A 21,592-nucleotide genomic window follows, 5' to 3' on the forward strand; every position below is an offset into this window, starting at 1 on the left:
CCTGAACCGGGGAGATGAAGATGGGGAGGGTTGCGTGGGAGGAGTCACAGAGACTCGTGGGGGTGATGGACACACCAGTCATCAGGGGTGTGTGTGTGTGTGTATGCATCTGTCAGACTGCACGCTCTAAACACATGCAGTTCATTGTATATTTATAAGCCTCAGTAAACTTCTTTTTTAAAAATGTTTGCTCCTAGTCTTTGTAAAGTACATGGTAATTTTGTATGTGGCACATAAATTTCAGCAAAAAGTCACATGATGATGATGGAAAATACTGTTTTCAAAGTACTGTCTTCGTGGTATGAGTTTATCTGGAAAAGCAATTATCTGCTTATTCAGCGTTAATGTTTCTTGCAATTTGAAAGTTCAGATTAAATGTTTATTTCCTTGAATACGTCTTATAAGTAACAAAACACTGTCATTTGTCATCAGAAAAAGATCAGCAATGTGGAATTTCTATCTTTTTGTGAAAAAAATATGTGTAAATAAACACTGAATTCAACAACCATTCCAAGTGCTTTGAGGCAAGTAGCAAAGCCTTCGTAGCACAAGGGAAATGAGTGGACATTGCAAAGCTGTCCTCCTAATGTGGGTGAGGAAAAGCTGGATCAGGCTTGAAAGTGCAGGCTGGGCACTGCTGTCCACTCTTCTTCCTTGTAGAATGGAAGTCGAGTATCACAGCAGACCACACCCTGGACAAGACGCAGCCACTTGACGGATGAGCCGGGTGAAAGCTCCATCCGTGTACGCACAATCAAGAAAATGGACGGTCCCCAACAGCACTCCCTAAAAGGGGCTCTCACATTCCCCTCCCAACCCTCAATGGACCGTCACATCCCTTCCACTCGAGATGATCCTGCAGCTTCTGGCAGGAGGGCGAACCATCAACAGGGTTGACTTGGTAGTTACTGTGAGTCAGAACCGCCTGCTATTCAGTGCCATTCTGTGGGGAAGGTACTAGTAAAAGTAACTATATTCGGCAGCAAAACAGTATTGCCATTACAGTCATTAACACCCGTGAGCACTTAACTAGGTGGCAAGCAGCCTTTTAAGTGCTCTGTATACACTACTTTTGCAATTCTCACCAAATACTCTAATTTTCATCATTTTACAAGCTTATGACCTCCACTGAGAATAAATTACGTTTTTATTTACCATTATGTATAATTTTAATAAATTTATATTGTTCATAAACATATAAACATTAATTTTTATTTTTTTTTAATTTTGTAATCAATGTAAGGAAGTAACATGGACTTTAACTTTACAGCAAAAAAGAATTAGTTTTGGCGAATTTTATAGCTACTTGAGTCCCCATTTTCTAAATGACCCTCAATATGAATAGTAGAAAATAATATATTGTTAATAAATGATTCCACTTTATTCACCCCACTGCAGACTGTTAATGAAGATAGAACACCATGTTGTGTGTTGGTTTTGCACAAATTACTTGTCTATGACAGCTGAGTAATTAACTTGGGCTCACTGTCCAGCCAGAAGAGGCTGCCAGGAGAGGAGGCCGCCGTCGAATTGGATGGTGTATTCATCTAAGACACGAGGATATGGAAAAGGCACAAAAGGCAGAAGAACAACGACCTGGAAACGGGAATATAGCCTAGCTTGTGTCTACCACGTGGTAAGAACACAACTGCGCATAATCTTATAAAACGGCCCCCTGCTTACTGACTCTTCTCACGGACATGGGGGTGTGTGGAGGACGCCCTCCCCTTCACAGGAGGCCTGGACTCACTTAAAGGTACAGCTAAGATCCAGACCCTAGCTCATCGTTCTGGGTCGAACCTCCTCTCCTGCGCTTACCAGCTTCAGGCAAGTTACTTGAGTTCTCTGCGCCCCGGGTCTCCCAGGTGCAGACTGCGGACAATGCAGTGCCCGAGTCGGGAAGGACACGAGGGTTCCGTGGGGCCTCACACGTAAGGAACAGAACAAAGTCGGGCACGCGGCCGGTAGCTCTCAGTGCTGTGGGCGATGACTGCCTCCTGCAGCACGGCAGCCCCGCCGTTGGGCCGCTGAGGGCTCAGTCCGCTGAAGAACTCGAGTCTCAGGGCCGTCTGTGCTGTGTCCCCCGCGCTGAGGACGTGCACTGGCTCCCAGCTCTGCACTCGGGATGTTCCTTGGGCGTGCACCTGTCCGAGCGGGAGTCTGCACTCCACACAAACTGGGAAGCACTACACATCAGGCCCCTTCTTGGTTAGAGAGCTGGCTTTACCAGCTGCCCACCGGCTGCAGGCAATGCATAGATGCAAGGAGCTCAACTCCTGCTGTTACAAACCGTGTGCTCCTTCCCCTTTACTCAGTTCACACGCCCAACCTAACCGACGACATAGCTGCTAAAGTACAGATTTTCAATGTGAGGTCTGTCAATAGCATTAAATGATATCATTATTGAAGTTAATCCGGCCCCCTAAATAAACCTAAAACGAAAGACACGGTCCACACAGGTATGGACAGGAAACGTTGTGCTCTGCCTGCAGTAGCATGAAATAGGGCTACAGGGGTGAGGGCAGCACCAGGCCCGGCGGAGGCTGGACTCTGCCTGTGTGGGACCAGAGGCCCGGCTGTGGCTGCAGGGAGGAGTTCCTGCGCTGAGGACCCTGCAGAGGGACAAGGTTACCTGGGTCTCCCCCAGGGGAAGCAATTCCAGACGAATCTGAGTAAATAAGTAAAAATCAAGTAAGTAAAGGAATGGAGGAGTGAAGAAATCCAGGAAAGAAGAGACCAACACAAGGAGAAATCAACAGACTGACGTCCCCGCTAAGAACTGAGCTGATAAAAAGAATCGAGTGGCTAAAACTACACCATCAAAAAAAATACAGCATCTGATGTGTGGCTTCCTCTGCCTGTATGGCTCTTCCAGTTTATGGAGACCACGGTACCAAGATGCAGAGAAATGATTTTTTTTCCTTGGCTGACTCTGCGATGGAAGTGTTTACCACACTGTGTTTCTTGCGGGTGGGTGAAGGGCAGTGCTCTGAGGGCTCCGGGGCCCCATGCACAGCCAGCCTGGCCACACACGTGCTGCGGGATCTTCCCCCCGTTACTTCATCCATGCGTCCGCTCTCTCTCACATCAAGTGGAGCTAATCACAGCTTCACTCGGGATTGGTGTGGAACTAACAAGGGGACCGGAATCCACGTCTTGGTCTTTACTCTAGAGGTCTGTGACCTGACGTCCTCCCCTGAAGAAGGCTCGACCGGAAACGCTCTTGCAAAGAAACCCATTGTTGGCTTACAGACACTGACACACAGGGGGCGCTCTCTGCCTTTCCTTTTCTTCAGGAGGCTGCTCGCCTCAGCAAAGCCAGTGTTGCTGTAAAGCAGGGCAGTATCATTGGTCTCCCCTCTGCATCAGAACAAAAACAACTCCAGTACCAGGTGCTCCCCAGACTGGAAGGCACGTGGAGAGGGCAGGCGGGGGAGGGGGTGCACCTGAGCTGCAGGGCCAGAGGCTGTCAACGCTTTCGGAGTTTGGAGGGACTGTCAGAAACAATGCAATTGTTATAAGCTCTCACGGGGAGAAGACATACTGCAGTTTAAAAAGAGGCAATTAACTCCACACAGAGAGCTGACGCTGCACCACCTGGATTTCAACATGCATGTTCAGGTAACAACTAGGCCTGGGTCGGCTCCATCTAAGAGAGGCTTACTCCCAGAGCCCGCCACCAGGGGCTGACTTTCTAGGAAACTGTGGCACATACGCTATCTTTCATTGCAGGAGAGCAGAAACAGTTTCAGTGAGTTTCAAAGTGTTTATAAAAAGTCAGTTTCACTATAAACGAACTCCACTAACTTTGGCCCAACATAAAAATAGAAGGCCTGTCAACTTATTCATGACTTTTCAGGAGTGTTATTTTTCTTGTTGCACTTTGGTATTCCGGTTGGTATAATCGTTTGATCGTGGTTGATCTGTTGCAACAATCAGTGTTAAGAAGAGCTTTGAACGTCCCGGGAAAGCTTCTCAGCAGCGCAGCTGAATCGGCATCAGAGTGCCCACACTGGGACGGACACAGTAATTCCTCAAGGGGTGCATGGAAACATGGATGGATTTTAAGAAGATCAAGTTCCACCGCCTTAATTCCTACACGGACTCTTACCTAAAAACGACCTTTTCTCGCCTCTCACTGCAAATCACCGCTTTCTCAAGTTTCACTAGTACGAAAATCTCTTAAATCAAATACTGGTGTCAATAAGGTCTAAAAGTGGTTTCTAAAGCTTTCATAAAATACTGAAGCTGGACCTAAATACATTTGCAGCTGATAGATCATTAAAAACAATTTTTGATGACAGGCTTGTCATACTCTTCAGCATCTTGGCTCATGTGGAGTTCAGATTTGGAGTAACTGCTATAATAAAACTCTTCCTGCTCCCATGGACTCAAGATGAAAGCAATTCTTACGGCTTCCCAAAAAGTAAAGGTGATAAGTACAAATAAACTTGATGCTGAAATAGTGGGAGACACATTCTCAGAGAGCAATATCCCAAAGACGGAGATGAAATAGCTGGAAGGAATTCTGTGGAGTTAGGAGGAAGTTCTGATATGCAAAGAGAGACAGAGAGAGAGATAAAGCACAGGATATCCAGGTTTACGTGTAAACTCTCTCCTGAAATAGGGACAACAGGGGGAAAGGGTGTTTCAGTGGAGAAACCAAGCGGACACCTCCTTCACAGAGCTGCCCGCAGCGGGCATGGTGAACACACAGCATGCTGAGATGTTCCTGCCGAAATGATAACCTTGATAGAGTCACGAGGAAACACCAGACAAAACCAAAATAAGAAACACCCTACAAAATAACCCATCCATACACTTCAAAAGGGCTTCCCTGATAGCTCAGTTGGTAAAGAATCCGCCTGCAATGCAGGAGACCCTGGTTCAATTCCTGGGTCGGGAAGATCTGCTGGAAAAGGGATAGGCTACCCACTCCAGTATTCTTGGGCTTCCCTTGTGGCTCAGCTGGTAAAGAATCTGCTTGCAATAGGGGAGACCTGGGTTCGATCCCTAGGTTGGGAAGATCCCCTGGAGAAGGGAAAGGCCACCCACTCCAGTATTCTGGCCTGGTGAGTTCCATGGACTGTAAAGTCCACGGGGTTGCAAAGAGTCAGACATGACTAAGAGACTTTCAGTTTCACTATACACTTCAAAATGCCTAGGACATAAAAGACAGAATAAGGAATGACTCTAGGTTGAATGCTAAAAAAAAAAGTTAATCACTCAGTTGTGTCTGACTCTTTGCGATACCATGGACTGTACCCTGCCTGGCTCTTCTGTCCATGAAATTCTTCAGGCAAGATGCTGGAGTGGGTGGCCATTTCTTTCTCTAGGGGATCTTCCCTACCCATAGCTCAAACCTGGGTCTCCTGCATTGCAAGCAGATTCTTTACCAACTGAGCCACTGGGGAAGCCCCAAGGAAGGAGACTAGAGAGGTCTACAGACTTCCCTAGGGTGGGCCCTAGTCCAGTGAGCTATGCTCTTTATAAGAAGAGGGTATTAGAACACAGACGATCACAGAGGAAAGACCACGTGGACACACAGGAAGGCAGGAGTCCACAAGCCTAGAAGAGAGGTCTGTGAAGAAACCAAACTGCCAGTACTTGGATCTTTAAATTCCAGCTGTCAGAACCACAGAAACACAGTCTTCTATTGTTTAAGTCACCCAGTCTGTGCTATTTGTCACAAACTGACTCATTGGAAAAGACCCTGATGCTGGGAAGGATTGGGGGCAGGAGGAGTAGGGGACGACAGAGGATGAGATGGCTGGATGGCATCACCAACTCGATGGACATGGGTTTGGGTAAACTCTGGGAGTTGGTGATGGACAGGGAGGCCTGGCGTGCTGCGGTTCATGGGGTCACAAAGAGTCGGACACGACTGAGCGACTGAATGGACGGACTGAATAGTGTGTACTCAGTTGCTCAGTCACGCCTGACTCTGCAACCCCACGGACCATAGCCCTCCAGGCTCCTCTGTCCATGAAATGTCTCAGGCGCAAATACTGGAGCAGGTTGCTACTTCCTACTCCAGACAATCTTCCCAACCCAGCAATCACACCCTTGTCTCTTGCATCTACTGCGTGGGCGGGCAGGTTCGTTACTACTGTGCCACCTGGGAAGTCCATGACATAATATTACAGGTCAAAATTAAAAGCAGAGACATTACTTTGCCAACAAAGGTCCCTCTAGTCAAGGCTATGGTTTTTCCAGTGGTCATGTATGCATGTGAGAGTTGGACGGTGAAGAAAGCTGAGCGCCGGAGAATTGATGCTTTTGAACTGTGGTGCTGGAGAAGACTCTTGAGAGTCCCTTGGACTGCAAGGAGATCCAACCAGTCCATCCTAAAGGTGATCAGTCCTGAGTGTTCACTGGAAGGACTGATGTTGAAGCTGAAACTCCAATACTTTGGCCACCTGATGCAAAGAACTGACTCATTGGAAAAGACCCTAATGCTGGGTAGGATTGGGGGCAGGAGGAGAAGGGGACGACAGAGGATGAGATGGTTGGATGGCATCGCTGACTCGATGGACATGGGTTTGGGTAGACTCTGGGAGTTGGTGATGGACAGAGAGGCCTGCAGTGCTGCAATTCATGGGATCGCAAAGAGTCGGACACGACTGAGCGACTGAACTGAACTAAACTGAACAGGTCAAAATTAATTTTTAACACTCCTTACACATGTTTGTTTTAGACTATTATAATTAAAAAAAACACTTTAAAGTATAACATATACTAGAATAAACTTTTGTGGGATAACAGAAACACATGTTCAAAGAGAGAAAAAAATGGTACCAAGTTTTCAGTGGTAAGAGCTTCTCGTTCTATTTTTAAGTGGACTGTGCTAAGTTGCTTCAGCTGTGTCCACTCTTTGTGACCCCGTGGACTGTAGCCTCCCAGGCTCTTCTGTCCATGGGATTCTCCAGGCAAGAACACTGGAGTGGGTTGCCATGCCCTCGTCCAGGGAAGTGGACTATTACTAGATGTCAAATTATTCTAATCCTTAGATTCCACTGAATATATTTAAAATGATAAAAGTCAATATTTAGAATATAGTGGAAATTATATTTCCTGCAACTTTTAAACTAAACAGATGTATTCTGTCAATATTTTTACTGATGAGGAGATACGCTGGTATAAAAACGTCTCAAGTTAGAAGTGTTGGACAGCTGCACCAGCTTGTTTCTGATGGGCCGGTAACAGTCTAGCCCCCACGAGAAGGCACAGGGGTGCAAGAAGGACTAACTGCATGGCACACAGTCACCCGTCATCACCAGACTATTATTTTTTGCCATTTTGTTCCGAGTCTTCTCTGCTATTTTCATAACTTACATGGTTGCTCCTAGGGATTTCCAAAAAGACAAATTTCTCTAAATTACTAAGGTGACAATTCCCATGCATGTTGATTTGGCTTTATAAAAGGTTAATAAAATTTTCTCCAAGTTCAGAATTCCAGTAATGTCACCAAAGGATTACTAGAGTTCATAGAATACTAAATGTTTAACTCATTTAAAATGTAAAAGAAAGATGATACATTCAGCTCTTTTAAAGTGAGACTTCATAAAAAAAATGGAACCTCATCTTACTGTTCAGTACACAGAGCTGGGCTGTTGTGAAGATTAAATGAATACATGGCATCAGGCGGCTCATTGATAAACAACCTGCCTGCCAGTGCCGGAGACGCAGGTTCGAATCCTGGGTGGAGAAGATCCCTTGGAGGAGGGCATGGCACCCCACTCCAGTCCTCTTGCCTGGAAAATCCCATGGACGGAGGAGCCTGGTGGGCTGCAGCCCATGGGGTCGCAGAGAGTTGGACACGACTGAAGCGACTGAGCCCACCTGCCCACAGCAGCTGACAAACATGCTGAGTGGCCGCCGCCCTTCACAGAGGAAAGTTTCCTGCGTGGTGTTAAGACTCAAGTTATTACTCTCTCTTTTTTTTTTGCACAAGAGTCTCAAGCGCAGTACGAATGACAGCCTCTAAGGGTTTGGACAACTTCCTCTACATCCGTAGATGACGTCCGTAACTACATCCGTAGATGGCGTCCGTAACTACATCCGTAGATGGCGTCCGTAACTACATCCGTAGATGACGTCCCTAACTACATCCGTAGATGACGTCCCTAACTACATCCGTAGATGACGTCAGTAACTACATACGTAGATGACGTCCCTAACTACATCGGTAGTTATCAGGAAAGGTAAACCCTACACGTTCACCTCATTTTTCTTTTTATCAAATTCACACCTTGAAATAAATGCAAAAATCAGGATTTTTTTTTCTTTTCTTCATTCCAAGGAATTTTAACGTATTTCCTGACATACGCATAACCAGGAATCACTTTTTGTGTTTATAAAGGAAATGGGAGGGGGAAAAAAGCACTTTCAAAGTTTATAAAATTTAATACCGAGTAGTAAAAACATCATGACTTACATTGGCACAGTGTAAGGCTAAAGCACAGAAGACAGCAAACATCTTGAAGTTGTTCTCGTCCGTCTTGGAGAAGGCGCTGCCGCTGAGCTTGTTGACCATCTGCACCACACCGATGACGCTGCCCCGGCTGACGATCGGCATGCACAGGATGTTCCGGGTGGTGTACCCCGTGTACAAGTCCACCTCTCTGTGCCCGCGGCGGGGGCAAGACGGCAGCACAAGAGACAGCACAGGCAGGAGAGAGCAAACCACGCGCCGTCACACACTCAGCCCAGTTCCGCTTCCCCCAGAGTTAACTGCAACGGAACTGTTAGCTTCTAAACTCAAAGACAATGGGGACACACGCAAGTGGTTTTTAATAAAACCTTTTTGAAAATATTCTAACCCAGTTCTGCTTTCAAGAGAGTTTTTCAGAACCGTCTCCAGGAGGTGTTCAGCTTCGCATCTGGTTCTAAGCATCCCACATCACAAAGTACACTCAAACTGTGGTCTTAGAGGAAAAGTCTAATACATTTGGTAAAAATGACCTGTTCATTTGCCCTTGGCCAGGTTTATGAGAGCTGTAAACCTGCTGAACAAACTTAAATGGGACTCCTCAGCTTAACAATCTGCAGCAGGGGTCAGCCGTCTAGACTGTATACAAACCAGCGCCCTGCAGTTTTGTAAACAATATAAATGGAACACAACCACACCATTCCTTGATGGATTCCCACTGCCCTACAACAGAGGTGGGCCACAGATGCCGTGGCCGACTGAGCCAAAAATACTGTCTGACTCTTCAAAGAAGAGATTTGCTGACTCCTGATTTAGGGGAAATAGTTTCAAAATAGCTTTTGAAAATAAGAGTCATTCCATAGGAGCAACTGTACAACTAAAGGCAATGAGTTAGATGGTAACCCTCCCTGATTGGTTTCTTTCATTTAGAGCAATGATTTTGAGATTCACCCATGTTGCACATATCAGCAGTTCAGCCCTTTTGTTTGCTGAGTATATTCTATGGTGTGAATATGTGTGTGTGTGTTCAGTTGCTCAGTCATGTCCGACTCCTTGTGACCTCATGGATTATAACCCTCCATGCTCCTCTGTCCACGGGATTTCCCAGGAAAGAATACTGGAGTGGATACCCATTCACTTCTCCAGGGAAGCTTTCCAACCCGAGGATCGAACCTGCGTCTCCTGCACTGGCAGGCAGATTCTTTACCACTGAGCCACTGCAGAAGCTCAGGGTATGGATACATCACATTTTATTTCTCTCTTCACCAGTTAATGAACATTATTTGTTAACTGCCAGTTTGGGGCAATTATGAATAATGCTGCCCTCAAGATTTGTCTACAAATCTTTGTGTGGACAGGTGCCGTTTTTCTTGGACTGTTACCCAGGAGTGGAGCTGAACGAGGGCTAAAAGTGTGTGCCGAACTCTATAAGACGTTGTGAATCTATTCTCCAAGGTGGTTGTGCAAACATACACTCCCACTGGCAAGGTACAAGCATCCACCCTTCTCCATATTCTTGCCAACGCTTGCTAGCATCAATTTTTAAAAATTTTAACCATTCAAGCTTGTATGTAACAGGGTTTCATAGTCAACTAAATTTACATTTTCCTTAGATCAAATATCTTTCAACTGTTTAATGGCCATTCATCGATCTTATTTTGTGAAGCATCTGTTAAAATCTTGTGTCCTATTTATTAAATTGGGTTATCTTGGAAGGTTTTTATTTTTTTATATATATATATTAGATACAAATATTTTGCCAGATATATATTTTGCAAATCTTTCTCACAATCTGTTGCTTGCCTTTTCATGTTATTTACAAAGCTTTTATATAAGGATATAACAGTAGTTTCAATATTTAAGTACTAAAACGACAAGTTGGCTTTTTTAGGACAAAAATTGTGATTTTCAGCATACTCAACTTATTGAAAAAATATGTTAGCAGGATACAGCTCTGTTTATATAAAAGTTATGCATATATGACATTAATCAAACACCTGAAAAACTTCCCATTGCTTATGTTATTTAACTGTCCCCTAAAGGAAACCCAATTTTGAATGCACAGAACACTGCTGTCAAAATATGTGAACCGTTACCTTCAACAATCAGGGCACCAACCTTGAGACTTCCAATTTTGAAAGTTTTTTTAATCAAATTACATAAGTTCGTTTCTAGTTCTCCAAAGTAACTCAAAACAAAAACTTATTAGCAATCCTAATATCCATTAAAGTCTGCAGCTTACTGAGTTCCTACTTGGCGTCATGTGAAGTTGCCAGGCCTTTTCTAAATATTTTCTCTAATTATAAAAGAAAAAAAAACTACAAAATAGGTATTATTGTGCCCATTTTAAAGATGAGAAAACAACTGAGGCTGTGACAGATTCAGTCACTCACTTCGGGTCATTCTAAAGGTAGTAAAGGACAGAACCAGGATTCAAAATAGGTATTTTTATCACTATGTCTTACAGCCTTTGAAGATATGGTTTGCTAAAGAATATGCTTAGGACAATATGATGACACTACAATGAAAAAAAATTATACATTGAAACTCGTGCTTTTTAGTTTTCCTTAAAACATTTTAAACTCCTGTAGCTGGAGAGAGGGGCTTCCCAGGTGGTGCTAGCGGTAAAGAATCCGCCTGCCAGTGCAAGAGATGCCAGTTTGTCCCCGTGTCAGGAAGGTCCCCTGGAGGAGGGCATGGCAACCCACTCCAGTATTCTGGCCCAGAGAATCCCATGGACAGAGGAGCCTGGTGGGCTACAGTCCATGGGGTCACAAATTTGGACATGACTGAAGTGACTTTGCACACAGTATGCACAGCTGGAGACAATCGATGGTTTAGAATCCATCATTTTTTATAAAGATCTGAGAACACTGACTACTGATAATAAGTTGGTTCAAAGAAAGTATAACAGCATCAAAGAGGAATAAACTGATTGAGCTGGAACGTGGAGAGCTGGGGCCATACCACAGAGGCTTCAGCTGAGCTGGACAGCAAAGGAGGAGGTGCTGGAGGACAGGAGGCCCTCTCACCTGTTAAAGCGCGGGTCTGCGTAGGCATCTGGAATGTTCAGAACTTCCCCGGTTCTTGCTACTTGGCCAGCGATTCCCTTCTCAATCGAAAACCTGCACAAACAGAAGAGAGGAGCGTGCAGATGTTGAAGAAAAACCTGAGACTCGTCACTCTCACCAAAGACTGAACGAAAAGACTTCTATTGGAAATGCTTGTGTTATTATAAACTGCATAAAGGCAAAGCAGAAAAACACTGCATGGTAATCACTTAAAGACCTTATGAGACATAATTCATAATGTATTAAATTATGCTGAATCACAAACTGAAATTGAAACATTAACTAGCCTTCTCCTGCACTGACCAATAATAATCCTTTGGAACTGCAAAATAATTTACAAGATGCTTCAACATGAGTGTTTTAAAATAATTCTTCCTGTGAGCTGAGACCCATATGGGTTCAGTAAGTTGCCAATATACTTAAAATATGAATGACAGAAAAAAACAAGAATGCAGGTCAACACCAGTACACTTTCTACCACACAGATAACCAAACCCGCAGGTGACATGATCCTGAGATACAGGACCTCAATTTTAAGGCCTCCGCAATGTAACGACTATACCAAAATAACACCCTTTACAACTTCTGGCATCTTCACTTCTCTAATTTCTTCAATTTAAAAACACCCAAATACAGGCATTATCTGATTACACGTGGATATAGTTTGATATCTAGTATCAGTATTTTCTTTTATACATAAATATATTCTCATATTTATAAATAGCTTTCTCATTACAATATTATAATAATACACGCTCTCATTCAAAACATAGTGAAGATATCTATAATCACAATAGCTGCATATTTCAGTAGCTGAAAAATAGCTTTCACAATATTACATCTTCAACATTATAGAAAATTATCATGCTTGAAATAAAGCTTCACCCTATGGATTTCCCTAAGGAAAATTCAAAAGAGAATTGATACCAAAGAGAATTAACTTTTCTTAAAACACCGACAAGCGAACCCAGCACTGTAGTATGTAAAACGCAAGGTTGTTTTTGCCCCAGTTTTCTTGTGCCTCGAGCAACATGAACACGACAAATCAGACGGCCTTGAGCAGAGTACCAGCATCCACTCCATGGCTTACTCTTAATTTTCTCGGTCTGAGGGTAGCTCAGGGCAGTCTGCTATCTCCGGTCAGTGGAACCGTAAGCGAGGGGCACGCCCTTATGTAAATGGCTGGCATCAATGGTCAGCCTGGAGAGTTACAGCCAACCACGTCCCGCTCCCTGTTCTGTCTGAGCTTGTAAGTGCAGGCTCCGTTAATGCCTTCAAAATGAGATCAATGCCAGCCCTGCTGAGGAGCTGTCACACCTTCAGCAAGAGAAGTGACTTTACCTAAATGACTATATCCAGACGAATCTACTGAGCTCTAAGCAAACAAATGAAAAAAACATTTTTTTTTTTTTACAGAAACCTAAATAGTGCCTGCAGTCAGAGTTCTGCAGAGTCAGTGTTCTGCAGTCAGTGATATGGAATACTATCATCCCGGGACCACAGAAGCAGAAGCATCCCGTGGCGGGCAGCAGTGTGGGCACCTTCCAGGCTTCCTGTGTGCAGACAGACAGCCCAGATGAAGAGTGAGTCCTATTAATAAGGGACAGCATTTGACTAGAATGTCGCAGCTACCATGGTACTTTGGAGTACCTTGTGGAAAAGTAGTTAAACATCATATATATATAAAACAGAAGAAATGCGCATGTCAAAAAAGACAGCTTCTGAGTGTTCAGCCTGATGCCTACTAGTTCTGTGACGGTGCTCCTTGTAAGGGCTCCGATGGGGGCAGGACTGAGCCACTAGCCAGATGCCGTCCTGCTCACGTGACAACAGCGGCCACTGACAGACCGAAGAACTCTTTAGCTTCAAGATGCAGCACAGGAGTGCTCTGGGATCGGTTAAACCAACTGTTGGGTTGCAGGATAATGTGTTGAAGTTAGGAAACACACCGGGTCAGTTTTCACTGCGGTCCGGACTTGGAGACAGCGCTCTAGGTTGCGAGGGGGAGGGGACAGAATCGTCTAAGTGCACCTGCTCCTAGACCCAGGAGGCCCTGCAGACTCCAGGTGGGGCGCACCTTTACCTACCTGGGAGCACTAGTAAGTTTTTCCAACATGATTTCCAAAAGGACCGCCTCCGGAAGACGGCATTTCCAGGAGTGACGCTAAAGCTTCCTAGGCGCGGTTTCGCTGGCACTGCAATGTCATTCCCAGAAGCACTACCTTCAGGAGGCGGGTCCTGGTGGGAATGATATCACAGTATGACAAGTGCTGTCAGCGCACCTGCGAATAGGCACAGACAAGTGGGTGACAGGACACCTGCCCGGCTGCCGTCACAGCGACGCCACGCTACTGCGCGCTGTACCTTATCTCCTTGGTCTTCTTGAAGACGGGTTTTCCTTCCTTTTCCTCTCCAATATCAAAAAGGTCTGAATATAACTCCTGGTTCTTATGGTCTACCTGGAAAAGGGCACAGCGGTCGGCATTCACCAGGTTTTTCGCGTATATCTACAGACAAACGAGAAAGCGAGAGTCAGCCGGTGAGGGACGCAAGAGGCTGCAGGTAAACGTCATCAGAAGTAAACAGGAACTGCGGCTATACTAGCCTGGAACCGGGTGGGAAATGAACATCGTAATTAGATAAATGTAGGCATACGAAGACGAAACTAATTCTCTGTCCCTGGCCGTGGGCGGACACCAGCAGCTGCTCTGTATCCCCGCTGTGGTGCCGGGGGCGGGGGCAGTACAGCACCCCCGGAGGACTGGGGGGCAGGTACTGGCCTCACTCCCCGAGAACCTGCCACCTTGGCTCCTCTTTCAGAACCTCCCAGGCCTGCCTGGTTCCCTCATCCGAGTCTCAGTCCGCTCTAAGGCCAGCTCCAAGGCCAGCATCTATTTCGATGGTTGGTGTTTATGAAACACCAGTTGTAAAAAATATGAAACACAACCTCTAATGAGACTCCAAGTGTTCACATTTACATTAGCTGCACTTTATTACACTAATAACAGTGTGCAACAATTAGTAAGTGTTTACTATGTGCCAGTTTTTCGGTGCTTATGTGCACTAATTCACGTAACCCTCACAATAACGTTTTGCACATGAGAAAACCTGAGGCACAGAGGGGTAACTTGTCTACTATCACACGGCTCGTAGATGGTGGACCTGGTGTTTGAACTCACACTAGCTGCTTCCATGGCCTATGCTCTTGTAACAAGTACGCTTTACTCTTTCTGAATGGAAAACTGTGTATTAATATAGCCGTTCATTTGTTCATCAATTCCCTTCAACAAGTATTTCTCTAATGCCAACATTTCTCACTGTCCCCAGTGGGCTGGGACAACAGTGATGTCACAAAAGTTGTGTTTACATATATTCAGAATTCTGGCAACTTCAACCCTTTAGATGCTGCTGCTGCTGCTGCTGCTGCTAAGTCGCTTCAGTCGTGTCCGACTCTGTGCGACCTCATAGACGGCAGCCCATCAGGCTCTGCCATCCCTGGGATTCTCCAGGCAAGAATACTGGAGTGGGTTGCCATTTCCTCCTCCAGTGCATGAAAGGGAAAAGTGAAAGCGAAGTCGCTCAGTCGTGTCCGACTCTTAGCGACCCCATGGACTGCAGCCTACCAGGCTCCTCCATCCATGGGATTTTCCAGGCAAGAGTACTGGAGTGGGGTGATGACAGACATGAAATGACTGCTCAGAGAAAAAGAACCATCACCAAGTTGAGCAAAAGGCTCCTAGGCCACCTTGTGGCCAGAGGAAAAATATATGATCTCATGTAAAATACCTTAGAGATTTCATAGAAAGAAATCAGAGTGGTTTAGGCACCTGTTCTTCCTCATCTTTTGTCTTTGTCTTCTCTGCTGTTAGAAGCTGTACTCACTCACCCAACAAACACTGGATGTGCCTCATGCACCGTGAACCAATTACCCTGGGCATGGTGAGTATCAACTCCCAGGTGATTTCTCCTCCACTAGCTGACTCATGAGTTCCAGGGCAGTAGAAACGGCCTCCTTTCCTCCCCTGTATTCCAAATGGCCAGAACCAGGCTGAGAGAAAGATCAGCTAACGTCTGCAGGTCTGTAAACCCACTCCGCTGCCTGGGCTTGCACACGAAGTTTCACTGGGACAGAACTGCGCTTTACGAGTCATTCACAGCTGCCACTACAGCAGCCTTGAAGAGCTGAAGGAGACTATGGCCCACGAAGCATGAAGCTTTACTGCTGGCCCTTCATAATAAGTTTGGGGTCGCAAAGAGTCAGACACAACTAAGCAACCAACACACACAAGTTCAGACAGAACAAAACTTCTCCAGTTACTTTTACAACCCCTGCTGTGTCACTGATGCTGAAACTGACAAAGATACTGTAAAAAAGAAACCATAGACCAATTTGCCTTGGAAAGAGAAGAAAAATTAAAATAAAAATATCAGCAAGTCAAACTTGAGAATAATATTTTAAAATTTTCAATAATTTAAAATTACACTTTACTCATAACTTCCAGCATTGGAAAGTCTATTATTATAGCTCATAAAGCAATAAAAAAAAAAGGAGAAAAATCACATGACTATCATCATGGCTGTCAAAAAATATATGTAACAAAATTCAGTAATTATTTATGATAAAATTTTGTAAAATAGAAGAAAAAAATATATATGCATACATATATCAGTATACACAGACACCCTAATAATATGTGAAAATTACAGTCTACATCATACAAAATGATAAAATATCAGAATCATCCTATTAAAGTTAAGACATCAAAGTTATGAACAAGACAAAGATATGTTATCATAATTATTAATACACTACTAGGTAAAAGACTGAAAAAGGAAATGGCAGCCCACTCCAGTATTCTTGCCTGGGGAATCCCATGGACAGAAGAGCCTGGCAGACTACAGTCCATGGGGTCTCAAGAGTCGCACACAACTTAGCTACTAAACCACTAGCAGGTAAAAGACAATAGTTCTAATGTTAGGTGATGTTACTGAACATGTTGAAAAATCAAGAAAATCAACTGAAAACAATTATAACTAGTAAGAAAAACTTCTGCTTTAAGATAAGTAACTCTAAATATACATTTTTAAATTCTCTATGAATGTTAAGCTTTCAGTTTGAAATGATACTCAGAAACTGGAAAAGAATTAATAAAGAAATCCTAGGCATATTTGGGTAACAGTTGTGAACCCCAAGCCTCAGAAAGTGAAAAGTTAAAGTTGCTCAGTCATGTCTAACTCTTTGTGACCCCATAGACTGTACAGGTCAGAACACTGGAGTGGGTAGCCTTTCCCTTCTCCAGGGGATCTTCCCAACCCAGGGATCGAACCCAGATATCCCACACTGCAGGGGGATTCTTTACCAGCTGAGCCACCAGGGAAGCCCAAGAATACCGGAGTGGGTAGCCTATCCCTTCTCCAGCAGATCTTCCTGACTCAGGAATAGAACCGTGGTCTCCTGCACTGCAGATGGATTCTTTACCAACTGAGCCACAAGGTCATTATAAAAGCCAACCTGTCTCCTACACACCTTCTCTCTCTCTCCTACATATAAACACAGGTTTACTTATAAGTGGAAATAATTCTTGACAGCAATAGAGGATTTCAATTCAGTGCAAATGTATCTTCAAATTTCTGAGGAAAACATTTTAAACTTAAAATTCTTTACCAAATCAAACTAACACTCAGACATGAGGCAAAATAAAGATATTTCAGAAGTACAAAGTACTCAGAAAATTACTACTTTTGAATTATTTTGGAAAAGGAGATGAGTTCAAGAAAAAAATAAATAGATAAATTCAAGAAAGCATAGGAAGACCTGGAGTGTAAGCAAAATTGATGAGCAAAGACACTACTAAGGCTATAATTAAACTGTAAATTTCATGAGTAAATGAATTCTATGAAATTACAGCTGTCATACAAAAAAGTTAATTAGAGAGACTGAAAATATCTGGTTGTGTCAAAAAAATATATAAGATTAGAAGGCCAAAAAGGAAGGAGTAGAAGTTTGCTGTTTTTATCGTTAGTGAAGTCTCCAGAGGACAAGGACCATACAGAGGTGAGCTGCACGGACACAGAACAACGTATTCCTGAAGACATAATTTAAGCCCGCAGGCCCAGCAATCATAGGATTCTGAACATTCAAGTCTTTTCAGTGTGATACAAGCTAAGAAATTTCCCCTTGATTCTCCCAGGCTCATGTGAGTTAGGTAGTGACGTCTTTTGCCTTACACCAAAGAGTCCAGAATGACAGACAAGCTCGAGGCAAGTCTGATGTGAGAGAGGGGGCAGAGGGAGAAAATATCCATTAACTGAATTACAGATGAGGAAGGGAATTTAAGTACCGGCAAAAAAGACAGCCATCTTTTTTAAAAAAAGATAAGCAATCTTACTTATGTATGTAGATGAAAAAGTCAGAAAAATAATAGCAACCAATTCAGGAGTAAAGACTACAACTATATGAAAAGTGAAAGTGGAGTCGCTCAGTCGTGTCTGACTCTTTGTGGCCCCATGGGCTGTAGCCCACCAGGCTCCTCCGTCCATGGGATTTTCCAGGCAAGAGTGCTGGAGTGGGTTGCCATTTCCTTCTCCAAGGGATCTTCCCGACCCAGGGTTCGAACCCAGGTCTGCCACATTGCAGGCAGACGCTTTATCATCTGAGCCACCAGGGAAACCCCAGCTACACTGATTGAACCCAGATCTCCTGCATAACAGCATTAAAAGATAAAACATCTAGAACTAACTTTACCAACATAAGGGCAATGCTTGTACTCTGAAAATTGCAGAATAGTGTTGAAAAAATTAAGAAAATTTAAATAAACGGGAAACACCCATGTTGCTGTATTGGAAGACTTCATATTATTAAGAAGGTAATATTCCCCAAATTGATCTACAGTCAAAGAAATACCTATCAGAAACCCATATGAACTATTTGTAGAAATTGATAAGCAAGTTTCTAAAATTTGTCTGGAATTGCAAGGGACTCAAAATAGCCAAAAGAAAAATGAATATGAAGAACACATTTGGAGGATTCACACTTGCTGACTTCAGAACTTGCTATAAAGCAACAGTAATCAAGACAAGATGGTACTATCATTAAGCTGGACATACAGATCAACTGAATAGAACAGAGACCCTAAGAAGAAAACAATGTGTGCATGCTCAACTGATTCCAGGAAAAACACATTTAAAGGAGAAATAAGAGTCTTTTCAACAAATGGTGCTAGTAAAATTGGAGAGCTACATGCAAAAGAATGAAACTGGACCCTTACACCATGAACAAAAATGAACTAACATAAGTGAATACCCTAACTAAACATAAAAGCTAACGCTACAAAACTCTTAGAAGAAAATATTGGAGTAAGTTTTCATGGTATCTGATTTGGCAATGGATTCTTAGATATGACATAACAAGTATGAGCAACAGAAGTAAAAAGATAAATTAGACTTCACGAAAATTAAAAACTTCAGTACTTTGTACTATCAAGAAAGTGAAAAGATATTAATAATACACAGATGGGAAAAATATTTTCTAATTACACATCAAATAAGGGAGTGGTATCTAAAACACAAGGAGTCTTAGAACTCAACACTAAAAACTAAAGTAAAAAGCGGCCCATGGATCTGAATGTTTCATCACATGGAAAGATATTCACTATCACTAGTCAGCAGGGAAATGCTAATCAGGAGTCACACTGAGATAGTACTTCACATCTACTACAATGGCAACAATCAAAAATTAAGATAATGGCCAATGTTGGTGAGAGTGTGGAGAAACGAGCCCATGTGCACTGCTGGCAGGAAGGTAAAATCGTGTTAAGTGCCACGGAAACAGTTCGACTGTTACTCAAAAAGTTAAGCCCAGAGTAATCACAGCACTTAGCAGGTCCATGCTTACCTAAAACAACTGAAACCAGGGGTTACAACAAACAAACAGAATGTGCCCAAATGTTCCAAACAGTACCATTTGCATGAGCCAAAATGTGTTCAAATGTCTGCCAGGTGATGAAAGGATTTAAAAAACTGTGGTGTGCATATTCATACAACCGAATATTAGCTGCCTACAAAAAGGAATGAGGTACCGACACATACTACAACACGCATGAACTCTGGAAACATTCTGCTAAGTGGGAGAAGCCAGACAGAAAAGGCCATGTGTTACATGATGCCTTTTATGTGGGATGTCTAGAACACCTAAATCCACAGAAGAGAACGTAAATCAGTAGTTGCTGAGGGCTGGGGGTTGAGAGGCTGGGGCACAAACGGGGGACAGCTAAAACGCTCGGAAGCTTCCTTCCGAAGTAACGAAATGTTCTATAACTGACCGGCAATGGTGGCAGCTGTCTGAGAATACGCTAAAGCCCACTGAATTAAACACTCTAAATGGGTTAATTGTTTTGTACATGAATCATATGTCAATAAAACTGTTTTCTAACATAACATTAAGAATACAAGAACTGGTCAATGGCGTTTCTTGTACTCCTTGTACAAGCTGTATGTCAGTCCATATTATATATTTTTATGTCTTCTTAAATACTTTTTATTGCTTTATCAATTCCTTAAATTTTGTCAGAACCAAAGAGGCTATCTTTCTTTTTACTGTGCCATCAGTTATTCTCTTTTTCTGTCCAAACAAAGCTGACCCTTGAACACTGCCCACACAATAAAAAATCCACATATAACTTCTATCGCCCTCCACATATGCGGTTCCTCCGTATTCACCGTTCCGCATCTACAAACTCCACAACTCCAGATCGTGTCGCGCTGCAGTATTTACTACTGAAAACAGTCCACGTATAAGTGGACCTGTTCAAACTCATGCAGCTCAAGGGTCAGCTGTAAAATCAGCAGTGTAACTACTTACAGAGAGAATGTGCTGAAAGTAACAACCCCTCTATCACCCTCAGGAAACGCTGTTTCTACCAGACACTGAGCGTGGCACAGTCCATGCCTGACCTGCCGTGACATCAGGGGATAGATCAGTGCGCCCATTAAATCTGGAGATGAAAACAAATCCTTGTTGCACAGGATTACTATGTTTTGGGAAAGACCAGGAAAATGGGAAGGAGAAAGAACACTTATCAAAATACACAACAAGGCATGAATGGTGCCAAGCAAGCCTGCCTGGCCCCCGTGGGTCCACGTACACAGCACCGCCACCACCTGAGCCCTCCCTCAGTGGACCCTCTCCCAGAGCACTAATGCGGCAACACCAGATGTGGGGAAAACCAAACTCTACCTCCTGGAGCTTTCAGCTCTAGCCTGTGAGTCTTCTGGAAGAGGGAGATAATTCAGGCTAAAGCCAAGTAGAATGAAACTCGGGGTTAGAAAGAATCCATCGGAAATTCCTAATAAAACCTACATGCACAGGTACTCTGAAGAAATAAAAAGAAACTAAATGCTTTTTCCAGTTAGCTCTCCATTAAATAATGGAAAACTCTGAGGTATTTTTCAAAACATTCTTCAAAACCCCTCCAAGATTAACGGAAGTGACAGATCAATCAAGTGATGCCTCCAGATCACTTTCATCATATTGAAAACAGTATGTATGTCTTGTACATTAAAACGCTCCATCATATATTAAGATACGTAGTAGGAGTAGTGTTAGTCTCTCAGTCGTGTCTGACTCTTTGCGACTCTATGGATGTAGCCCGCCGGGCTCCTCTGTCCACGGGATTCTCCAGGCAAGAAGACTGGGGTGGGTAGCCATTTCTTTCTCCAGGGGATCTTCCCAACCCAGGGATAGAACCTGTGTCTTCTGCATTTCAGGCAGATTCCTTACCATCTGAGCACCAGGGAAGCCCATATTAGGACATGACTAAGGGTTAAACAAAATCATTTTTAAAACAGAAGGCAACCTACCATTATATGTTCAAGTAGAGAATCTATTGCAACTATGTTATCAAAATACGTTCTGAAAAAAACAAAGGTAAAAATCTTTAAGTAATGTTATTAGAACACAGAATATATTAAACTTTGAATACATTTCCCAATTTTGTCTACATTTAAATAAAAAAAACAGAAAGGTATATGTTGTTTGACTGTTGTCCTTTTGTGGAAACAACCAATAATATTATTTTAAAGAGATAAATGA

At 43.4% G+C, this 21,592-nt stretch overlaps 1 protein-coding gene across 32 annotated transcripts in view; it reads right to left on the bottom strand.

Annotated features, from left to right (window-relative positions):
* The window catches only part of PDE10A (phosphodiesterase 10A), a 344,897-nt gene that overhangs the window by 36,577 nt on the left and 286,728 nt on the right, over positions 1–21,592 (bottom strand). For all 32 annotated transcript variants that reach the window (XM_081529694.1, XM_081529715.1, XM_081529708.1 and 29 more), the window contains 4 exons: positions 21,361–21,412; positions 13,867–14,009; positions 11,464–11,556; positions 8,438–8,624 (listed from right to left, as the gene is read on the bottom strand). In XM_081529694.1, coding sequence (XP_081385820.1) covers positions 8,438–8,624; positions 11,464–11,556; positions 13,867–14,009; positions 21,361–21,412 — 475 coding nt within the window. The remainder of the gene's footprint in view (positions 1–8,437; positions 8,625–11,463; positions 11,557–13,866; positions 14,010–21,360; positions 21,413–21,592) is intronic.

The sequence above is a fragment of the Giraffa tippelskirchi genome, chromosome 9 (genome assembly GCF_054371585.1).
Source record: "Giraffa tippelskirchi isolate mGirTip1 chromosome 9, T2T-mGirTip1v1.2.pri, whole genome shotgun sequence".
Taxonomy (NCBI): domain Eukaryota; kingdom Metazoa; phylum Chordata; class Mammalia; order Artiodactyla; family Giraffidae; genus Giraffa; species Giraffa tippelskirchi.